Source organism: Lepidochelys kempii, chromosome 2 (assembly GCF_965140265.1).
Source record: "Lepidochelys kempii isolate rLepKem1 chromosome 2, rLepKem1.hap2, whole genome shotgun sequence".
Taxonomy (NCBI): Eukaryota; Metazoa; Chordata; order Testudines; family Cheloniidae; genus Lepidochelys; species Lepidochelys kempii.
The window spans coordinates 123,186,135-123,210,464 of NC_133257.1; the positions used below are offsets into that span (position 1 = coordinate 123,186,135).

The 24,330-nt window shown below is 43.1% G+C and overlaps 1 protein-coding gene across 3 annotated transcripts in view; it reads right to left on the reverse strand.

Annotated features, from left to right (window-relative positions):
• Positions 1-315: 315 nt before the first annotated feature.
• Positions 316-24,330, reverse strand: part of CDH20 (cadherin 20) — a 150,680-nt gene continuing 126,665 nt past the window's right edge. For 2 of the 3 annotated variants that reach the window (XM_073332246.1, XM_073332247.1), the window contains 6 exons: positions 23,900-24,153; positions 19,352-19,488; positions 15,267-15,388; positions 12,627-12,744; positions 4,344-4,595; positions 316-1,824 (listed from right to left, as the gene is read on the reverse strand). In XM_073332246.1, the coding sequence (XP_073188347.1) occupies positions 1,325-1,824; positions 4,344-4,595; positions 12,627-12,744; positions 15,267-15,388; positions 19,352-19,488; positions 23,900-24,153 (1,383 nt within the window). In that variant the 3' untranslated portion in view covers positions 316-1,324. Of the gene's footprint in view, positions 1,825-4,343; positions 4,596-5,713; positions 5,864-12,626; positions 12,745-15,266; positions 15,389-19,351; positions 19,489-23,899; positions 24,154-24,330 lie in introns of those variants that run through there. The other variant, XR_012157363.1, reaches the window with a different exon arrangement.

Sequence of the window (24,330 nt, forward strand, 5' to 3'; positions counted from 1 at the left end):
ATTTCATCCACGACTGAACCAATGAGTGCATAAGTGTTGTGCATGCAACAAGAGAAGCTGCGTTTAAAACATGGCCTTAAATGCTTCATACAGTGAGGAATGACTCTCTCCTAAATGAGCTCTTTGACAAGGGTTCCACTATTTAGAAGTGAACATTTTATGGGCTTGACCCTGCAGCTTGAAAGTTCAGTTCCATTGTACAGCTCTGACTAACCACTTTTTGCCTGCTATTCAAAAGCACTAACTGGTGTACGTAAAGCATCCAATAAATTGTCATCAGACTTTCCCTTCAGTATAACTTTTATTAAAAGAGGTGCTAAGGTACTGTACTGTATGCAGTACATCATATTTATTACCAAAATTATTAACAAATATACAAAACTTTTACATGTAATTTTCTTACATCCATTTATTCTTCTATAATACTGCATTTGTTCAAGTAGGTTATCTACAGTATGTAAACATCCCTTGGATTGACCTCACACAGATTAGGAAAGCCCCTCTAACCCATGTATTTATCAAATTTGTTTTTATTTGGCTTTCATTGCTAGCATCTAACCATCACATTTGGCACATGGAAGAGACATCTACAGTGCAAAAGAGGCAGATTTTCTGGTTTTGTTCTGAGCAGTTCCGCAGTGCCAAAATTTTAAAGAGCTGAGAGGGAAAATAAATTTATGCTAACTTGACAAAGGACAGATTAGTATTTAACCTCAGTGATTCATGATCAGCAATTAAACTAGAGCACAAATCCGAAGATCTTTCCAAGCCCTCTCCTCTGAGTAACATGGGAAAAGCCAGGCTTGTTTTTCAAGGGTTAAAAGGACTCTTAGCAACAAAGAAAGAAGGCTGATTTTATCATGAATACTCCAGAAGATTCCAGTTTTCTGTTTTGTTGGCTAGCAATGGGGGGAAATAACCAAATGGGGATCCTCTTTGACTGACAATTTCCCTGTGAGCAGAAGATTACTATTGGGCCCTAAGGATCTTCATATACCGATGCAAAGAACTCCATAAGCTGCCATGTAAAAAAACCGAGACTGAGTAATATCATTATATTCCAGAAATGAAGCTTTCAAATATAGCTCTAAAAATCAGGAAATACTTTCCTCTTTGTTCTTCATTGTTTAAAAATGTAACTTAATTTAACTGAGTAAAGCTGACACACTGAGAGAGCTTTGTTTGCACCCCTCTCTCCTGTTCTCATTTAAGCACCATACTGCAATTTTAGGAGGTCTCACCCTATGTCCACACAAGCTTCTGATGAGAATGGATCTAGATTAGGACGTTTGTGTTGTGCAGAAAACACTCTGCTCCTCACTCATTACCACAGAGCCCCATTGCCCTCTGTGACGCCATACATCTCGGCCAGCTTTTTAAAGCGAGGTCCCCAGTCTGTCAGGTAGTCATAGCTCTGGTCTGAGTCCGTAGTGACAGACTGTAATGAACTGAGTGACTCTGCCACTGAGCCGTTCCCTTCAAACATGTATGTTTGGAGGGAGTCAAAAGGAGGAGCCCAGAGGTCCATGTCCGCTTCGTACAGCTTGGCCAGCACATAGTTGTGAACGTTGTTGTCCGTTATGCACGTCTGAGGTACGTAGCGGGAGAGGCTCTCTATTTCTGGCAGCATCTCCTGCCTGCTTTTCACCACTACCTGTGCCTCCCGGGGATTCCACATGGCAGCAATGTCAAAAGCCTCTGTGTCTTCCTCCCCACCCCCTTCATCATCGTACCGGACGATATTCTCATGGATGTTCTCTTCTTCATCGATGATGTAAGGCTGCTTCCTGTGCCGCCTCATGGATAAAATGAGCAGCACGAGCACTACAAGGGGCAACCAAAACATACGGGCATCAGAAAAATTAGCTCTCTGGCTTCTGCTCTCCTTAATCACTGAGACAAGGAACAAATGAGCATTTCTAACAGAAGGCATGGCTGAAAGATGCAGTGAGAATGCAAATACCAATGCCCAGTCCAGCCATTGTACTTGGTGTTTACAAACGCTGACAGAATCAGTATGACAATTTTGTAATGATAGTAACTAAAATACCTCATTTAATGAGTTCCTCTAGATAGGAGCCCATATTAGTAGTGCATAGAAGTCAAATACTTCTGGGATGGAGCTAAGAAAACTAATTTTAAATTTTTGGTCTGAATGTGGCTCCTTTTTCCTATAAGACACCAAACCAAATCTCAGGATTTAAACAATCCAGAACTTTGGAGTGGGGAGAGGGTTTGCTGTAAAATTGGACTCATACCCAAATGTTGTGGTTTGAGCCCATCTAATCTGCTCCCTTTCTCTCATAAATCCCATTGATTTTTTTTTTTAATGACACTTAGGTTATGTCTATACTATCACTTTAGTTGGTATAACTTACGTTGCTAAGGGGTTTGGGGGAAAAAACCACCTGACTGAGCAACATACATGACACTGACAAGCACCGTGGTGCATGACACTGTGGTCAGCTCTATGTCAACGTGGGCTTGCCCTGCTGCTCGTTGGGGATGGTTTAATTATTTTAACGGGAGAGCTCACTCCCATCCACATAGAGTGGCTACACAAGAGATCTTACAGTGGCATAGCTGTAAGCTCTCTAGTGTAGACATGACCTTAGGCTCCTGTTTGCCTAAGTCACTGTTGAAAATAGGACTTCGGTACTTTTGAAAATGTTAGCCTGTGCCTCTATCCCATTGCTTCTCAGAATGAACTTCTGAAACTTTAGGGAATATGTGGAGATCAAGGGCAGGAGCAATTTGACCCAGATTCCTGCTGATCCCAATATCTGGGGCAGAGTACAGGGGAAATGGGTAGGGAAACAGACCAGATCTGAGGATAAATGAGAGCACAAGAGAGCTATTAAGCACTGTAGCTCCCCCTGGAGGTGAGATACTAACCTTAGATATTTGTGATGATGGGACCATCTAAGCAGTGATGAGCTGCTAAAATCTTAACAACGGGTTCCCTCCTCACCCCACGAGGGGGTCATTGCCCACCCCTGCCCCCCGGGACCCCTGCCCCATCCACCCCCCCTCCCCTGACTGCCCCCAGAACTGGGCAGGAGGGTCTCGTGGCCCACCCCTAAGAGCCAGAGGCACCTGCTGGGGGGCAAGGTGGGGAGTCCCGGCAGTGCTTACCTGGGGCAGCTCCCAGGAAGCATCCAGCAGGTCCCGCTGGCTCCTGGGTGGGGGGGAGAGCATAGCTAGGGGGTAAGTAGGGGGAGCGGTTGCTCCCCCTACTGATCACATCTAAAGTGGTGCCTTAGGCGCTGACTCCGTGGGTGCTCCGGGGCTGGAGCACCCATGGGGGAAAATTGGTGGGTGTAGAGCACCCACCGGCAGCTCCCCGCCCCGCGCCCGGCCCCAGCTCACCTCACCTCCGCCTCCTCCCCTGAACCCACTGCCCTGCTCTGCTTCTCTGCGCCCCCTCTCCCCCCGCCGGCTTCCTGCGAATCAGCCAGGGAGGGCAGAGAAGCAGGCCGCGGCTTCCCGCTCAGGCCGAGGGTGGCAGAGGTGAGCTGGGGCAGGAAGCGGTTCCCCTGTGCGCCCCCCCCCCCGGTTACCTGCTGTGGCGCGGGCAGCCCTCCTCGTGCCCCTCCGCCCCAGCTCACCTCCGCCTCCCTGGGCCTGAGCAGGAAGCTGCGGCCTGCTTCTCAGCCTGCCCCGGCTTTCCGCGCAAACAGCTGATTCGCGGGAAGCCGGGCCGGGGGAGAAGCAGAGTAGGGAGGAGGCGGAGCGGAGGTGAGGTGAGCTGGGGGTGGGGCGGGGAGCTGCCGGTGGGTGCTCTGCGCCCACCAAATTTTCCCCTTGGGTGCTCTAGGGCTGGAGCACCTGTGGAGTCGGTGCCTAAGGTGCCACTTTTGACGGGTTAAATTTAGAAGCCCTTTTAGAACCGGTTGCCCCTCACGGAACAACCGGTTCTAAAAGGGCTTCTAAATTTAACAACCAGTTCTAGTGAACCGGTGCGAACCGGCTCCAGCTCACCACTACATCTAAGTAAGTAGATAGATCTGATTAAAACACAGAATGGGAGCAGAGGTGCTAAACATCTGGAAGATTCAGAGCCAAATACTGAAATTTACAAGTTTTCAATATTTTTCTGATTTGTGTGTGTGTGAGAGAAACTTTGACCATTTGACCTCCCTTGCCCTGTTGCCCTTCTTTGTCTCATAAAATCTTGGGGGGAAATGCTGAGGTCAATAAAGAGGTCAATATATATATTATACACACACTTCTATTTTATACACAACATACAATCAACCTTTGTGAGGCTAACAGTCTCCCAAGTATCATGACCAGAATAGGTGAGTTAATGCCCTCATTAGGAAAGGGAACCCAAGTTTTACCTAACAAGACAAAGATGCAGGCTAGGATTGCAGTGAGTGCTCCTCTGCTCAGGCTGACAGGGAGTATATAGGCCTCTGCATTGCAGGACATCACCACACCATCGTCATCACAGCCGCACACGTGCACGGTCAGCGTACCAGTGCTGCTCAGCATGGGGTGCCCGTTATCGGCGATCAGGATGGGGAGATAAAAGGTGTTCTGCTCGTGCTGTCGGAAGCCAGATCTCCTGGTTAAAATCCAGGCAGTGTTGTCTAGGGTAGGAAATTAATAAAGATATTTAAGAATTTATGATGCCAACATTTTCAGCTGGAAATGGAGGTTTAACCCCCTCCCCCCTCCAGCATTAGACACACATTGGGGATATCCTTTCCCTGGTTTCTTTGCTTTTCGCCAGTTTGCCACTAATCAGCATTTTGCCTCAGTCTCCCATCCTCACTCCAACATGTTTTCAGGCTAAAACATATAGAGCTGTAAGGCGTACACCTTATGACACTCTCTTACCCTGTGTGACACTAAGTGCCCAGAGCAAACTCTCAGCCTTCAGATCTTGCTCAAATATCTTTCAGAAAGCAAGATAGAAATGAACAGTTGAGGGTAGCTTCTTGTCCCTGTTTGTTCCTGCTCAGCAGCTTTTCTAGGCCTTGTTGTTTGTGCTTCCAGTGCAAATGCTGTGGAAACCTCTTTGTGTAACCCTTGTGGACATGTGATGGTCTCTTATTTTTGATGTGTGGCTTGTTTTTTCTACATCTGAAAGACCTCTAAAATCAGCTGGCTCAATCATTCTGGGCTATACAAGCTGGGGGCACCAGGGGGATAAAAGAAGCCAAAATAAGTCTCATTCAGTGTCTCTTTGGGTTGGGTTGCGAGGGGAGGGGAGGATGGCATGCTTTTTCAGCACTCTCCCTCCACCCCCCCCCCCAAATAAGGGTAGTTTAATCAAAATTAAAACATTTTGCAGGAATGTCCATTTTGACAAAACTTTAGATGGGACAAGATTGAAGTATTTTGTTTTGACAATATCAAACATTTCATTTTGATTCATTTCATTTAGATTATATTAATTTATATAATATGGTATTTATATATTCATGTCATGTCTAATATAAACGTCAAAACTAAATGAATGAAAACAAAGTTCAAACAAAATATTTCAACACTATATTGAAATGAAACATTTTGGTCTCAATTCAAACTTTTTTGGAATTATTTCACAGGAAATTGAAATTTCACTCTTCTAATTTAGAACACCCCTTGCCAAAATGTTGCACTTTCCTGCAGAACAGAATTTCCAGTTCTCACCCAGCTCCTCTCAAAACACGAAAGGCCCCTGTCCACACTACAAACTTCAGAGTCAGGACTTCCGAATTACCGTGGGTGCAGCTGGCCAGAAGGGTTGGGGTTCAGGCAGCTGTTCACAGTTCGATCCTCATGAAAACGTGCAGGGATTTTCTGGGGAAGTCAGTGCTGATCTCGTCAGCGCTAAATCAGTGAAGAGAATTCTTTGCCATCTCTAGGTTGTCTACACAGAGTGGGAGTGGGGGTAGAGGATTAATTTGACATGCATTATTTAATTTGCAGGACATGAGCTACACTAATGGCACACACACAGGCTGGTGGTGCCTCTTTTGATTCATATCATTGTGCACAGACAGTGGTGGCTTGGTGAACAACAAGCATGTTGCATTCTCTGAGGGTATCCCATGGTCCTTTGCTTTGCTGCTGAGCAGTGTGCATTCTGGGATTTTTCTCTCTGTGAATTGTGGGTTGTATACCAGAAGCCAGGGCATTTCAATTAAAAAAAAAAAATCCCATTTTTCCATTCTCTCTTCCCCATGCTTCCTTTTCTGGGCAGACTAGCATTGATTTTTGAATTGCTGTCAGCCAGCATGGACTCAGCAACGCTGGCAACTGTGAGCACACAGAGGCTGCTTGGACTCTATTTCAGCACTCAAAGCTGGATGACTTTGGGTTTGGACTTCACTTGCCACATCAGCTGCAGAGGCTGAGGAGGAAGAGGAGGACGGCGAGCAACTGACATGAGAGAAGCAGTTGCTGAAGTAGCTTCACAGCCTGCAGTGCCATTTCTGGGCTCGGGAAGCCAGCATGGATTGGTGGGAAAGGATCACTCTGCAGAGCTGGGGCAATCCGCCATGGCGAGAGAATTTCAGGGTAGTGTAGGCAACCTTTTTTGAGATCTGTACAGAACTGGCCCTGGAGCGGCAGCATACCAACACATGGTGCCCCATACCTGCGGAGAAGTAGGCTGCCATTGCCATCTGGAAGCTGGTCACCCCAGAATGCTACTGGAACACCGCCAACCAATTTGGCCTGGGGAGATCAGCTGTGGGGGCCATTGTTTATGTGTGGTGCCATGGAAGAGGTACTGTTGCACCAGGTTATAAAGCTTGGTAATGTTCAGCATATTACTGATGGGTTTGCACTCCTGGGATTCCCAAACTGCTGCCATCAGTTGCTCCAATACAATGTACCTATTATTTGGCTCCTCCCATCCCTTCCCCTCTATGCCCGCAGTTCAGAATTTATACACAGAAAGGGGTATTTCTCCATGGTGCTACAAAGGCTGTTGACCACCGTGGCAGGTTTACAGACTTAAATGCAGGGTGGTCTGGAAGAGTCCACAATGGTTGGATTTTGGGAACTCAGCTCTGTTTATCTTAATGGATCAAGAACAGTTTGCCTAGAGGATGATTATGGACATGAATGGTGTGCAGATTGCTCTGGTTATCCTAGGAGACCTGGCTTGTCCCCTGCTTCCCTGGGTAACAGCCATTCACAGTTGGTTTGGCCAGAAGGAAGGAATTGTTTAACTACAGTCTTAATAGTTGCAGAATGACAGTGGGTGTGCATTTTGCCATTTGAAAGGAAGGTGGTGCTGTTTGTGGAATATGTTGGAAGCTGGAGGGAAAAAAATAAGTGCCTTAAAATTATTGCTCCGTGACATTTTGAACAACATTTGTCAGAGTAAGGGAAAAGCCTTCCACCTGAGATTAAGGCTGTGTCTTGAGAAGCCAGCAAGGAATCCAATACAAAATAGAAACAGCCAGGGCAATGCTATCATAGATACCTCTTGATCTTACTTTGAGTCTCAGCCTGAAAATGTGCAGCTGTTACCCAGTTGAGGGTGTGTGTGTGGGGGTGGGTGGGGGGGGATTGTGAACAGTGCAGTATTAGTGAAGTGAAGGGCAATGTTGTGGAAATCATTTTATTTTGTCTGTGCTTGGTTCTTCTGTAAAACACTCTGAACTATTTACAGTCTATGGATTTTCTATATAAAATGCATTGACAACTCTTTTTTTATAAATTATTTTAATGAGTTTTATTATTAAACACTGTATTATATAGCAAACAGAAAGAGGCCTTATTTAGAACAATAACTAAACAAAAATTCAAAGTGACATTGTGCAGTGGAGGGCAGAACACAACCAGGGGAGGGAGGGCTCAATTCACAGGGGAACATATGCCTCGCCTCTTCCTCTTCTGGTGTTGAGTGGCAAGGGTCAAAGTTATTAAGGGTGGTAGATGAGGGCTCCCAGGTGAAATTGTTCTTGCTGTCCTGAGCTTGGGTCTGTGAAGGAATAGCCTTTGTGGGGTTGGGGGTATTCTGTTGGGTGTAGAACAGTACACGCTGTTGCTAGTGTTCCCAGTACCCTATATTGTCAGGGGCTGCATAACATGGCTGGGTCCTGGTTAACAGAAGCTGCAGCAGACCCTTCCGGCTCTCTGTTGCCTCCAGGAGATGCCTTCATATCTCCATGTCTATTTCAACAGCATCTTTTGCCGTTGCAATGCTGTCCCTGGCCACTGTGACACTGTCTTTGTTCACCCCAATGGTCTCTCTGAGGAGCTCAGTTTCTTTTTCCTTCTCTTTGCCCAAGTACAGCCTCCATCTCTCCACTATTTTCATTTGTCATTGGGCCTCTGCAATGAGGCCCGCGAACATTTCATGCTGCGTTTTAAGTCTCTTCCCTATCAGGTTAGCCAGCATCTCAGCTATTGATAAAGGCCTTGTCATGGAGGGTCTGTCCACTGCAAGTGCTGCAGCTGTGGGAGGAAGGAAAAGATAAAAGTGGTTATTGTTCATATTCCAGAGAGGCTACAATAGCATTGTTTTTCATATGCATGTGACGTTATTGACATAAACTGTGACTGTATAGATCGTTGTTGTAACCAGGGTCCTATGGTTGCACCAGGTCTTGTACAGAGGAGGCCAAGTGGGGTGAGTCTGGAAAGGTTGTAGTTTGCTGGTTATGATTATACAGTCTGTATGTGTGTATCATTTTTTGTATTTGAAGTTATGAATATTGGCTATTTACTTGTATCTCAATGTGTTTGACTCTAAGTAACCTCATTGAAGCATTTGGTCAGCTTCTTGAGAAAGTCTCAGTAAGTGCCCAATAAAGAAACACTTAACTGACAATGGACTTTAGGAGACACCAATCCACATCTGAGCTTTCCTGGGGATGTTCAAACTAACATATAAACAATGGCGTCGGCCTGCAAAATGCTGGATCATTCATAGACATGTGACTTGCCCAGGTGGCTACAAACTCCATCTTGTTGCTATGGCTTTGCACAGAAGAACAAAGGGGTTTCCATTCACAAGAGAGAAAATATAAAAGGCCCTGGAAGCCTTTCCGTTTTGTCTTCAGCTGACTTAAAAGATAGCCTCTCCACCCCAAAGAGATGCCTGAAATAAACTGAAAGAAAGGACAGTAACTACGGGGGGTGTGAATGATTGCTGGACCCAGACTAGGAAGGAATCTAGTCTGTGAAAGAAGCTTATTGGAACATCTCTGAGGATGACGTTTACCTGCATTTAATTTCCTACTGTATTAGGCTTAGACTTGTGTGTTTTTGTTTTATTTTGCTTGGTAATTTACTTTGTTCTGTCTGTAATTACTTGGAACCACTTAAATTCTACTTTTTATACTTAATAAAATCACTGTTACTTATTACTGAACCCAGAGTTAGTGACTAATACCTGGGAGAGCAAACAGCTGTCCATATCTCTCTATCAGTGTTACAGAAGGAGGACAATTTATGAGTTTACCCTGTATAAGCTTTATACAGAGTAAAATGGATTTATTTGGTGTTTGGATCCCATTGGGAGCTAGGTGGCTGGGTGCTAGAAACAGGAGCACTTCTTAAGCTGTTTTCAGTTAACTCTTCAGCTTTTCGGGGACGTGGTTCAGACTCTGGGTCTGTGTTTGCAGCAGGCTAGCGTGTCTGGCTCAACAAGACAGGGTACTGAAGTCCCAAGCTGGCAGGAAAAATGGGCTCAGGGGTAGTCTCAGCACATCAGGTGGCAGTCCCAAGGGGGTTTCTGTGACCCAACCCATCACCATGCACTTGGTGACTTTCTTTCCTTGAGATTCTTCCTAGTCTTGGGGGAACTTCAGAGATGGTAAGTAGTGTGTGAATGAGAACTCTACAGGGATTTTTGTCTGTGTGTTATTTGCTGCTTGGGGTTTGCCGTTGCCCCTCAGAGGCTAGGGAAGGGTTGGGAATTTTGCATTTTTGCTTATACAGTGTGGTAGGGGTGAGTGGAGGGCCTGCGTGGAATCCCCTCTACATCACTTTTAGGCTGTCCTGATTCTCAGTGATGTTACATATAGGTGGGTGACTAAAAAGCAGAGAATGGCCTTATTGAAAAAAGCAAAGGGCAGACCAGTGAGATACGTGGTGAAGTAATTCACCAAGACGGCTCTTCCCCCAAAATGCTGCAGGAATGGAAGGGGGATGGCTGCATAGCCATCCTCCATAATGCCCAGACCAAAATCAGGTAATTTCTTTGGCTTAGATTCTGCTTTATCTTCCTTGCAGAGGTGGTGAAAGTGCAGAGAAAACTAGGGTTCTGCTGTGGTTGTCTGAAGCATTCACTGTTACAGAGCATCAATGCCTCCGCAAGGAGCTGTAGTTTTTGTACCTGTACAGGCATGCGGTGTCCGTGTCTACTTCATGTAAACTGAATAGCAACCAAACTTCCTGTAACCACTGCATTGATAAACTGTTTAATTTTGCACAAATGAATGTTTTCATTACTTAAATAAGCTTGAGGAGGTATGGGGGGTGCAGGTGGAGGCTGTGCCAGGCTGCTGGCTGCCATTTTGAGAGGGCAAATGGGGTTGGGGGGGTTTGCCAGACAGGACAGATGTGGGGAGAGGAAAGAAAAATAGGTGGATGGACATGTGTCCTCCATGGTGTGGGCTTGAAAATGGTCAGGACTTTAGCATGAGACAGATGCAGGCTGCTTGGCCAGAGCAGCCACCATTTTGAAAACTGTATGGAGGGGCCAAAAACACAATGTGGACTGGGGACGAGGCTGGAGACTCGGAAAGGCTCCTAGCTTGCATCAAACTAAAGTGGCTTTGGCCATGGGGCACCCAAACTGAAGCTAGCATAGCACAATAATAATAATAATAATAATTTAATTATAAAGATAGATACTTACATGACAAGCTTCCCTTGAGAGGGTCTGCCTTATCAGTCCAAGCCTGGATTTCTGGCTGGGAATTGGGCTTGGTTGCTGCACATCAGGAACTAGGCTCACTTTCTACCTGGCCAACATCATGGTTCTGAATCCTGAAGAAATCTTAGCATTCTGGGGAGAGGTCTTCACTGGCTTCCTCATGTTCATCCTCCAGTGAGTCTTGCAGGTTGTCCTTGGGGTGGGGACGGAGCAGGGTCCATACCCTTCCTGGTTTGGGTGGTAGGGTAACTGGTCAAAATTCTGTCCAGCTCTTCAAAAGATGGACAGGTCACATTGCCACTACTGGACCTTTTCCCAGCATCCCCAGTGTGAATGTAAGTCCTCCTGGGCTGTTTGCTCTTTACCCTGCAGTGTTTGGTGTGCTGGTTGAGGCCCGGCCTGGTTACGTGCTTAGCAGTGCCCATAGAAAGAGCTTTCTTCTGGTGGGTGGCCACAAGAGCTTTCTGATGCTTCTCCCCAGGTGGTGATGAGATTCAGGGTCTCAGCATAGCTCCAAGCAGCTGCTCTAGGCATGTTTTAGGGCTTCTGGAGTAATACTGATGCATTCAAATCCAGGAGAAAATGGGCAAAATCTGGCCCTGTGCCAGTTTTTAAACAGGGAAAGGGGCATCTGGTCAGCTTGACACCAGAGCAGTGGAAGGCATAGAGGTAAATAGACAAGTCATTAATGGTTGCCTGCAAAGCAGTGTGGGATAGCAGCTGGAGGACTGCCAAAGAAGTGCACGACAGCTTTGCATGAGCACAAAGAATAGAACAAACTCTATTTGAGTCAAATTTCTTTCACTTTGAAAGAAGCTTCCAGAGTTAATATGATGTACAGGAGAGACTTCTTCCTACCATAGGCTGAAAGCATTATTTTCCAACCCTGTATTGGCTCCATTGTCAATGCTAGGTCTCCTATACGCAGTGCAGAGAAGTAGCTCTGTACCACTGGGCAAGACGTGGTGAGCCGCTTCTGCACTAAATATTTCACTGCGAATGTTTATATAGTTGTGGCTACCTCTTAAAGCTAGAATAAAGGACGCTTTTAGGCCTGATCCTGTGTGCAAGGATTGCAAGATCAGGTTCAGTTCCAAATGTTTTTCACTTTGAATGATCCCATTTGAACCATCCAGCTAACATGCTTATCTCCTTGTTCTTGGACAATGGTTTTTCACTGTCTTCCCTTGTTACTCCCTGTTTCCTTTTTTGAGTGTTCTACTCTGGCTTCTCTCTTTCTGCTCCGTGCGTCCTAGATGGCTTCTTACCTCTGTGCTGTGCATCTCCCCTGTAACTCTTACAGCTTTTTTACGAGCAGCAAGTGAACAAGTGTAAAGAGCTTTGAGAAAAAGAGAGGAGACACTGGAATAATAGGAGCATTCACATTCTGTGCTTGGAAGAAAACATGTAGGGTGCAAAAGAGTGAAATTATTTTGCTCTCGATTTCTCCTAGTTCCAGTTCTAATCCTACCTTTAAGCCTCGCCTTTTGAACCAAGTCCCACTCTTGAAATTTTAGATGCATACAGCATGACCACAAGATCTGAATTTGCACAATACTGACACTTTTCCTCGAAGAAAAGCGCCAATCACTGGGAAATATTTATATAGACGCAAATGTTGTATAACCTTCAAGCGTATAAAATGTCATTTTATTGCTGCCTTTAAGGAGCAGATGTCACTTGGCATTATTGATAATGGCAGGTTCATAGCGCACTGTGCGTCAAAGCCTCTCACATCCAACTCAGGCTATAGAAATAAGTGTCACTAACGGATGGCGTCCACTCTGATTACCTTGATTGTCCCTCAGAGTGAAGTTGGGGTTGTTAGCTGCCTCAGGAGCCAAGCTGTAGTAGAAGTGCTGACCCCCTTGTGGGTCATCCTGGTCAACTGCACTCACTGTCTGAATCAGCTGTGGGATGCAAGAACAAAACAGAATGATAGCAGCCCTGCTAGGAGACACCGCTTAAAGAATTACACTCCAAAAGTGAAAGCCAATTCAGTGTTTGAACAAGACCATCTTGTGAGGGACAACTCATGACCTGAGACATTGAAAGCCTTCTCGACTTCATTTTATTTCATTACAATCATAAAAATCCCAGTAAAACTAGGGATGGGCCAATTGGTTCATTTAAAATAACAGACAAGCCACTCCTCAGTTCCCAGCTTAAATCAAACCTTTTTTTGAAGCCTCTGAAATGCTCAGAAGCACATGATCAGAAGTCACAAGAAAGCCCATTGTAAATAGACTTCCAACCTCATTTTCTACTACCAAGTAGATAACTTTCAGACACTTATCCACACTGAACCCTAGATGAGGATTTTGAACACAATTTTAATTAGTAAGGAATGTTTCACAAGGAAACATGTTGCTTTGCTTAAAAGATGGAAAAAAAGGCAGTTCTGTACCATTATATATGTAAATTTTCCATGCCTGATTTCCATGTGATGAATGCTCCCTTCCAGGGGTGTGCACAAGGGGGAAGGCAAGCAGGGGCATGAACAGAACGTGCCCCTCCAAAAATGGTCAAATTTAAATTCCTGCCCCTGCTCCATTCGCTGGTTTCTACTAACTTTCACACAATAAGCTAAACCTACTGTAACTTACGGAATATAAACTTCCCTCCCCATTCTATATATTCTGTCACCAAGGATGTGCACTAGAAAAAGCATTTGGATTTCAGAAGAACTAGTGCTGGTGATAGTGTGGTTGACCCACAGTTCAAAATATCTTGTGTGAAATTCTAACTCCACTTAAGTCAGTGGGAGTTTTGCCATTGACTTTAAATGGTGAAATCTAAGCTCCCTTAATTTTTTTTAATTAATTAGGTTTTTCCTATGGAGTCAACAATAAGAAAACAAACAAGCATTGCCTTAAGCAATGAATATAATAGGCTGTTTGGAAAGAAACTAAAATAGAAGCTGATTCAAAGCCAATTTCTGCCACCTTTACACCATATGTAGCCTGTTGATTTCAATGGGGAGTAACAGAATACGCCCCTGGCTCAGCCTGAGCATGTAACAGAATCAGAGACAGACCTGTTGCTTAGTTTTAATATAAAGAATAAACTTCTACTTGAATTCATAGCATTGAAGTTTGTTTTCTAAGTGATTAACCGGGAAATGATCGATCTGGACAGTCTTAAATAGCACTTTGAAACTGATTCCAGGAATGTTTCAGAGTGGTGCAAAGCAATTTAGTCACATGACTCCAGTAATTCCTAATGGCAGCTGCCTGTCTAAATTCTCATGCACTACTTGAAAAGTTTGTCCTCTAGGAAACCCAAACAGTGATGATTTTTCTTTGCCTCATGCTGGGGCTTCTTTGTGCATAGTTTGTACAAAGTTATCTCTGGTATAAACCCATTGACTTGAGGAGAGTCATATCGTGAAGTCGGCCCACTTGCTCCAGGCTACTTTATAGTGGTAATTAGGCTTGAAGTAGATTTAGTGAAAGCTAAGGGCAGGTCTAAAATAGGAAATGTCTATTTTTTTTCTCCCCTACTAAGAGATGGGCATTCCAGTTTTTAAATTTAGGCATCCAATTCTTATTTGAGCACCCAAATGTAGTACCGTGGATACTGAATGCCTAAGGGCCAGGTTGAGCAATGGCTGGGCTCAGTGACAAAATTCCCACTGACATCAATGAGTGTAAGATCAGACCTTAAATGCTGAGTTTGTGTGTCTGCCTGTGGAATATAGACACCCCAATGAATGAGTCCATATATGAAAGGTCTGATTTGAGACAGAGGAGTGACATCATCGTGAAGTCGACACTGCTTGCTTCAGTGGAGTGATTCTTGATTTTCATGGGTGTCAATGAGTGGAACCTAGGATTCTATGTTAGAAATACCTAGACTTCCTGTAATTACATGATCAAACCCCTAGAGAGCTGACTCAGTCTGTCATCCTTCCTAGAGGGATAGGTTCAATTCTATGCAACTTACTATGCATGTGGAGTTCTTCCTGCCAGGATTTAAAAAAGCAAAAAAAACCCCCAAGAGCAAACAAAAAACACAACCCAAGCCACTGCCTGTCATGTAGGAGCACTAAAGACCTCATAATGCTCTTCATTAGAGGCTGAGTTTGCCCCAGTGGTCTCACATTTCCTCTTGTCATTACTGCTGTGCAACATGCTGTCTGATTGTCTGCTGCCAGCCTCTCTAAAGATGGCTTCATGTCAGAAGTGAAGTGAATCAGAGTTTACAAAGTACTTTTTGATCAATGGGGAGGAGAAAGGTGCTATGGATGAACAGAAGGTGCTATGGATGAACTCTGCTGAACAGAGTTCTGATGAAACATCTGATGTCCTGTAGTGCACATCTGCTTTGCCCCATCCCCTCCCCTTTCTTAGTTGCTGGCTATGCCCATACAATGCAGTATCTGCATGTAAGTGACAACATTCATCTCTCACAGACATATAGGATTTCTCACCTGCCCAGCTTTTGCATTTTCACACACAAAAGCTTCATAGAACCTGGAAAACTGAGGAGCATTATCATTCACATCCAGGACTTTTACTGTGACTGATACACTGCCAACCTGTGAGGGATTGTCTAAAAGAAGAAAGAACAAAATAACTACAGGGACTTCATAATCACAGGGAAAAGTAGCTGCTTGCCCTACCAAAAAGGCAAGGGAACTCTCCTTTTTAGCCTTGTTGCACTGAATGAAATTTATTTGAATTGTAACCGGTGTGGGAAGATAGCAGATACTATAGGCAAGATTGAGTTCCAGTTTCCAGTCTAACCATCTCGACTCCTCAAATGTTTACGGCTTTCTCAAACCTGGCCTCCAGAACCAGGTAAATTTCTGGGAAAGTTTGAGACGATGCCAAGAATTAAGGTAGGCTAGGGTTGGAGGATGTGATTCAATTAGTCGTGTTTCAGAAGGCAATGGGCTCAAGGAGCTGATTAAAATTTTTTGAAATTCTGATTTTTCTCAAAATTTAGAATTTCAACTATAAAACAGCTTGACATTTTGGACAAATATTTTATACAAAAATCATCCTTTTTTTGATCAGCTATAGCACTAGTTGAAAAATGTAAACAATTCTACAAAAGTTTGCAGTCAAATTTCAAAGAGAAAAAGATGGAATTTTCATGACACCTTTTGTGGAAACCAAGTGGGACATAATTTATCAGCTTAGTTGCTCACAAATGGAAGGAGAAATGAGTTCATCAAGGTAAATATCTTCAGATCAAATAACTTACAAACCCAGTGTCTACAAGATAAATACATTAGCTTCTTTCTTCTTGTGGTGTTTTATGGTCCCCCACACCCAGTTATCCCACATAACCAAAATGAAACACCATTCAAAAAACAAGATGAAGACTGAGTGATCAAATGTTCAAAAGTTCATAAAAGCTGAGATTTAGTTCTCAACTTTAACCCTGCTACCTTGTGTATATATTTAAAATATTATCTCTCTCTATAGCATGATGTAATATTTTCAAATATTGTAGAGTATACACTCTGGAATTTTTGTACTTTTTTATGTATGGTATTCATATTGCATGTAGCATGACTGTACTACTGAGTTAATACTATTGAATAATTTGATTATGTAGTTTATCTATCCATATATGTTTTATACCCATCACCGAGGTATATGAATGTCTAATTTATAGACTGAATAATACCAAACTATCCTTTAAAAATAGAAACTCATAGACTTTGTGATGGTCCCATCTGACCTTAATCATCTAGTCTGATCTCCTGCATACTGCAGGCCACAGAACCTCATGCACCCACCCCTGTAATAGACCCCTAATCTTTGGCTGAGTCACTGAAGTCCACAAATCATGATTTAAAGACTCCAAGTTACAGAGAGTCCACCATTTACACTACCTTAACCCCACCGGTGATCCATTCCCCATGCTGCAGAGGATGGTGAAAAGCCCCCAAGATCTCTGTCAATCTGACCCGGGGGAAAATTCCTTCCCAACCTCATATATTGTGGTTAGTTAGACCCTGAGCATGTGGAAAAGACCCATGAGCCAGACACCTGGGAAAGAATTCTCTGCAGTAACTCAGAGCCATCCCCATCTAGTGTCCCATCACTGGCCATTGGAGACATTTGCTGCTAGCAGATGTAGATCGGCTACATGCCACTGTAGGGTCAGATCAGGTCATGACTCCTTGCTGCTGCTATATAGGAAGTGGAAGTGTGTTATAAAAGCCCTTACATTAGCTCTCCACTACTGGGGTAGGTCACCCTTGCGCTTAACTTAAATGAGCCTCCCTGGACTTATGAAATTGGATTTTTGGCTGCATTAGTCTAGTTGTGCAGTGGCAAGTCAAGATCCTCTTGATCTGTCCCTCCAATCTTTTTCAGATAAAACAAGCAATTCTTCTTCATCAAGGACTAATCCAAGGCAAAGTTTTACACTCGTAACTTTGAGCTGTGTATATTTAAAACAACAAGCAAAACCTTGACACTTTTATTAAAGCAGGAATGGTATATTTCCGCCCCACCCCGCTCACTACCACCTTTCACCTAACTCAGAGATGGCAGGATGTATTTTGTACAACCGTTCCAAAAACATTCACTTGCAGACTGAGGATGAATATACAATTTAACAAAATTCATGGGGCCAGAGGCAGAGAGGGAGAAAGCATAAGAATGATGCTGTATCTTGGTGGTCAGAACACTCCCTGCAATGTGAGACACCCAGTATCCCTGCTCTAATGGATTTTTTTAAAATTTATCCACAGTTTGAACAGGAGACTGAGGGACCACATCAGAATATCCCATAACGCCATGGCTAAGACATGCACCTGAGAGGTGGAAGATCTCAGTTCAGATTCTTCAGGTGAGTGAGGGGATTTGAACCGACTTTCCCACATCCCAGATAAGTACCCACCAGCTAAAAGTTAGGAGTTGTCGACCGCCCTGGCTGTTTTTGTAAGCTTGTCTATTGGAGCCCAATGTGGAGGGCAAGTCTGTCTTCTCCTGGTTCATGCATTGTTCTGGGATTTAGGCAGCTGGACGCCTGGTGAGGGGCAGCAGGGCACATGCTCAATGGCAGAAATGTAGGCTTCTAGTGAACTTTTGCTGCAAAATTTTAGGCAAAATTTTAGTGAGTTTAAGTGCCTACAGGATTTGAGGGCAGCTGAGCTGGAGATTTGTGAATCCTAGATGACCTGATTCTTGGATTTAAGTCTCTAAACTGGCATTTGTGCACCTAAGTCCGTTTGTGAATCTAACCCTCTGTGTTCACTGCTGCAGTTGGCAGAAGTAACATTTACTTTTGAAGCCTTTTGATAGCACAGTTAGTTTGAGATTTTCAAAGCTGTCTAAAATAAATGGGAATTTGGTGTACAAATCTCTTAGGTGATCTTGAAAATCTCAACTTTAATTTTTAAGGACCTGATTCCCCCACCATAGTGAACTGAACCTTATGGGGCAGGTGGTCCAATTCACTTAGCAGTCTGCGGGTTCTGCTCAACAGAAGAGTGGCAGAATTGGCTCCTAGGTTAAGTTACTGATTGCAAAAGTTGCCAGGTTAAAGAGCCCTGGAGTATGAAGTACTCCAGCCATAAAGCAGGCACTGCCTAAATAGCAGGAGTGCACACTCATTCAAACTGCCCAGCTGGTCTGTTTCAAATCTGATGTAGCCCTAGATGTGGTCTTTCTAGATCAGTCCAATCAGTTTGTGGACAAATGAGAGACTGCTCACAAAGATACCAGTTAATGCTGAGTGGTGGCAGATTTTGTGATGTCCACAAGAAAATGGATTGAGATCATTAACAAAACCGTATGAACCATAGAGGTTTCAGCTCAGATGCCTGGAGCTCTGCTTTGAATTTCATGTTCATTTGTACTCCAAACCCCAAGCTAAGCAGTTTTTCATAGATTCATTTTAAAACTGTCAGTGCCTCCTTTGCACCTAGACATTCACAATGGTGAATCTGGGCTGAGTTTTTGGTATGTAACTAAATAGGGAATCCTAGCAAATTTCAACTGTTCTGGAGTTGTTAAAAGCAATTCACACAGCTTCAATAGCTTGTGTGAAATGACTTGGCTGTAAACAGCAAGCAGATGGTAATGACATTTGTTCTTTACTGACCTAGGATGGATTTGAACCAGTGATCCAGAAGTGAAAAAGCTTTCATCCTATTTCCAATTCCCTGAGCCATCCAATCCTCCCTAGAAGCCTTGGTTTTTACTCTGATACACACTGCAGCATCTGTTTTTGTTAACTAGTTGTTCTAGTTGGGGGGAGGGCTCTCACTGAATCATATTTCAAGAAGAGCCTAACAATAATTCACTTGAATGCTAATGATTTGAGAAAACAACACTCTGCATTTAATTGTAAGCCCCCCAATCTCATCCCTCTACCAAAAAAAAGTGGAAAAACTAAAATATAATATTCACTCTGTAATGTGAGAAGTTCAATTCAAACAGATGTGACTTCCATTCAATTAATAAAACAACACCTGAATCGCTTAATTGAAAACAGTCTATCACTGTTCCTGTTGTATCTCTAATTTATCTACAGTCTCCATCTACTTACTCAGCTCCACAGCCAGCACAGTGATATTGTGCCAAGAAAGGTCTTCCCGGTCAAGAGGTCTTGCAGTCATCAGAGCTCCTGTTGCAATGTCGACGTAAAAGAACCTCCCGGGATCACTGCTTCTATCAATTGAATATCTGCAAAAGTACATATTAAAAATATTATGCAACTCTTGTGGAAACATTGGTGCTACATCCATAAGAACGGCCATACTGAGTCAGACCAATGGTCCATCTAGCCCAGTAGCCTGTTTTCCAACGGTGGTCAATACCAAGTGCTTCAGAGGGAATGAAAAGACAAGGTAATCATCAAGTGATCCAGCCCCTGTCACCCATTCCCAGCTTTTGGCAAACAGAGGGCAGGGACACCATCCCTCCCCATTCCAGCTAATAGCCATTGATGAATTTATCCTCCATAAATTTGTCTAGTTCTTTTTGGAGCCCTGTTATAGTCTTGGTCTTCACAACATCCTCTGGCAAAGAGTTCCACAGGTTGACTGTGCATTGTGTGAAGAAATACTTCCTTTTATTTGTTTTAAACCTGCTGCCTATTAATTTCATTTGGTGACTCCTAATTCTTGTATTATGAGAAGGAGTAAATAACACTTATTTACTTTCTCCACACCAGTCATGATTTTATAGACCTCTCTCATATATTCCCTTAGGTGTCTCTTTTCCAAGCTGACAAGTCCCAGTCTTATTAATCTCTCCTCAAACAGCAGCCGTTCCAGACCCCCTAATCATTTTGTTTGCCCTTTTCCGTTCCTTTTCCAATTCAAATGTATCTTTTTTGAGATGGGGTGACCACATCTGCATACAATATTCAAGATGTTGTTTTACCATGGATTTATATAGAAGCAATATGATATTTTTTGTCTTATCTATCCTTTTCCTAATGTTTCATAACATTTGGTTAGCTTTTCTGACTGCCGCTGCACATTAAGGGGATGTTTTCAGAAAACTATCCACAATGACTCCAAGATCTCTTTCTTGAGTGGTAACAGCTAATTTAGACCCCATCATTCTATATGTATAGTTGGGATTATGTTCGCATTTATCAACATTGAATTAATCTCCCATTTTGTTGCCCAGTCACCCAGTTTTGAGCCACTAAGGAACCTCACCAACTACCACATGGAACATAACTGCATTCATCTAGAACCTACTCCTGTTCCCATTGTCTTCAGTAGGTAAGGATTGGAGCCTTCACTAACTGATAAGTGGTTCAGTATTGGCATCTCTTCACAGGGAACACTAATAGTTTGAAGCTGGAGGGTGGGGAGTGTAATGCACAGTTCACCACAGACTATGTTGAAAGTTGTACAGCCTAACTAATTGGGTGGGAGTCTGTTACTGAGATAGTTATACTAGTACAATCCCTACTGGGGATGCAATTATACCAGGATAAAGGTACCTTGTACTGGTATAGTTATTCCCTTTCCTGTATAGGAATAAGATATGCTGGTATAAGCACTTTTATATTACTATCAATCTCCTGTTGCTTGGACACGTTTAACTACTTTGACTATACCAGTATAGTAACCATGTTAGTTTGGATGTTAGAAACAAGCACTGGAATGTGTGTCTCAGTCTTGAACAGAGTTGTCTGACACTATCCATTTTGGCATTTTTTTTTCTTTTTTAAATTCAGACATCTGATCCACAATTATCACCCTTCATGAAACCCAGGGACAATCCTTCTGATGTCTGTCATGTATTTACTAGAGGTGGAAAATTTGCTATTTCTCTGCACATCCAAAACTCTCAGATGGCAATGCAAGGTAGGGTGCAAAAGTGCATCCAGCTACTGCTGTGGAGGCAGTTCTTCTGCCCCCTCAATATCATTCTGATTCTGAGAGTCTTCAATGAGCCCATAATGTGTAATCCTTTTTTGACACCTATTTGCATCAATGATATTCTGCAGTAATGAGGTCCACAGATTCATTTTATGTTGTGGAAAAGAACATTTGGACTTGGGAAGCACAGACCACTTTCTCTGCAATATTATGATGCTTTTCTGTAGATGAAAAATACCTTTACTTTTCACACTAAATTAAAGACTAGAGTAGACTGTTCCCCCCCCACTTCTTTCTTTCTGTCTTTGGGAGGTTGCTGATGTGTAATGTATAATGTGTAACTGTAATGCATACCGTTTAATCTATTACAGCTATCTATCTAATGTAGTCACTCCCTCAAAAGCTATCACTAGGCACCAATCCAAGCACTATTGTTTAGGTTATAGTTCAGACCCATTTCCACCACTGTTGGCCCAATCCACAGTGCTCTCTTAGAACTGAATACGAGTTTATCTGCTGACATCAACAGAAGCAGAATCAGGACCATTATTCTGAATTCTTTTCTGCTTTATAATCTGCAGAACAAGCGTGCAAGACTGATTCTGAGACAGCATCATGTTGTATAGCACTGGCAATACAAAACACTGTAAAGCTCTGCACTTGGGAAAGAAACAGCAATTCTCCCCCCCCCCCCCCCCCCAAAAAGTGAGAGAAGGAGGGGAAAGGGTATTTTTTCTATTTCAAATAGAGATTTTTGAGGTATTTGATTTATTACAGAAATCTGCATGAGGGTTGCTGTATTTTTCTATAATAATCATTCTTGTATGGGGTCTATAAAAACACTTTTCCTATGACAGTTTAAGGCCAGCTAGTATCTGGAAGTGAATATAGCCTTCTGATTAGTGGTTCAGCATTAATCAGTGATGTCACAAAGCACAGGTGGGGGCTTTGTACTGATTTCTCCAGACACTATCTCCTGTTAATAACTAGTCTTCTACGCTCACTTCCATTGCACTGTTTAAATAATTCTCCTTAGTCACTCAGCAGTATTCAAGCCATATTTCCAGCAATTGGAGTCTCTCAGTGTGGGAGTCCAGATGCCAGAAGCTGGGAATAAGAGGATTTGAGTGTTCCCATGTGTTTAGTGAGCCCTTCTGAAAGATATTCTGGCTCTTTAAACTTATTTTCAAATTTGAAAAAAAATTTTAATTAAAAATATATTTTTTTTGGATTACAACCATAGTGGAATTATTTTTGAGGCACTGAGTGTGTTTTCCTCCTCTTTTTTAAAATTTTTGCACTACGAGGGCCAGATTCTCCCCAACCTTGCACCTCGTGCAGTCATTTACACCAGTAGAAAGTGAGTGAAAAGACGGTGTAAAACACTACCATTCTGATTTTGCTCTCACTAGACATAGATGTAACTGGCCAAATGAGGTGCAAGCCAGTGGAGGAGCAATAGTTGATCTCTACATCTTTATTTTCCCAAATCAGTCACTCATATTTTGTTTCTGTCTGTGTATTTACAATGCAGGAAGAAAGAGAGGCTGTATGTAAGAAAATGTGTGTATGTAAATACTGGGGCATATTTTTAATTGCTCCTGAATTTAAATAGTTGTTCTTGCCTTGCTGTTTGTATTCCCACCGCCCCTTAAAAAGTTTGTTCTCAACTGAGTTAGCTGAAAAGTCTAGAAAAAACTCAAAAACGACAGTAAAAATATGAACAAATATCTACCTTTTGTGTCTACAGATTTTTTTTTTTCCACACATGCACACAAACTTGCTTTCACTGCAAAGCTGCAGAGTGTGGATGATGTCAGAATATAAGACCCTGAGGCAGAGAGAGCAGAATGACGTAGTTTGATAGTGAAGGATAAGACTAAGATGAGAAGCACAGAGCAGAATGAAGGATAGTCTCATAACCTAGATAGGAGTTAGAAACGTTTGACATGATGTAGGGAAAAGGAAAGAATACATCTTAGAGCACTTATAGGGGGAAAATGGTGTGCTAAGCAGAACAGACTGTGTCTGTCAGGTTTCCTCCCTATGTGAAGCCCATAAAGCCACACATAAGGATTTCACTGTCCCTTCAAAAATTGTAACAACTCAGCATCCAGCGTTCCTGCTGTGCTCCTCTGTAAAAATCCTGAAGCCAGGCAGCTGAGAAGCTGAACTTGCACAGGGGGAGGGAAACAATATAGCAACCACTTACATAGATCAGAGAAACGTTTAAGTGTTATCTGCTGGTCTATGAACATGCAATGAACCTTCAACTTTATGTAAGTTTCAACAATGAATACATGAGATGGCCTCAAAGAACATTGGAATTTTCTGCTAAGACTTGGCTGCCACTCTGGAAATGAGAGAGATAATCATGTAGCTCATTCTTTTTGTTCCTGGCTGAATTGTAGATATGAAGCTCCCGGGACTGTAGTTTACCTTCCTTTATTGCTTATGGGAATATCTAGCTAAGCAGCTTGAATATCACAATATATAATTGAGGGGTCCGTGCATATGTTGTTAGCACTATATCTATTACAAATGTATTTGTATAGCTGAACTGTTGACAAAGATTGTTACATGCAACCTATGTGTTTTGAAACAGAAGGGAAAAGAGAGAAGAGAGCTACAACACAATATGGGGACAGATCTGCTATGGAGGTTTCAGTTTACACCAGCTGAGCATCTGGCCTAAGACATACAGTAGAAAATCTCTGGATAACAAGAAAAGCTAAAAAAACACTCTGAAAAACCTGATTGAGTTGTTGGTCACATCAGGGTCACTGGCAGAAATAATTTGTATGGTGGTTCCGATCTCCACATCCTCAGGCACTTCCACAAAATAGAAGCTAGACTCAAACACTGGGGGCTCATCCACATCCTCCACGCTGATGTGCACAGTCGTGGTGTCTCGGAAGGGGCCCAGGTTCAGGAAACGCATTTCCAGGTGGGGATTGGTGCCCTCTACTTTTAAAGTGTAGCTCTTCTTGCTCTCAAAACTTAAGGGCTGAGGAAGAGAAAAGGACAGTGTTAAGCCTGTTGAATTCATTGTGTTAGGCTGCAGCCTCCTGCGTGCCTGAAAGAAATGCTTCTCCCCTTTACACTGCATCTTGGTGTCTTTCCACAGATTTCTCTCTGTTACACTGTCAGTCATGCCAAATACTACATCTAAATATTTTTAGTT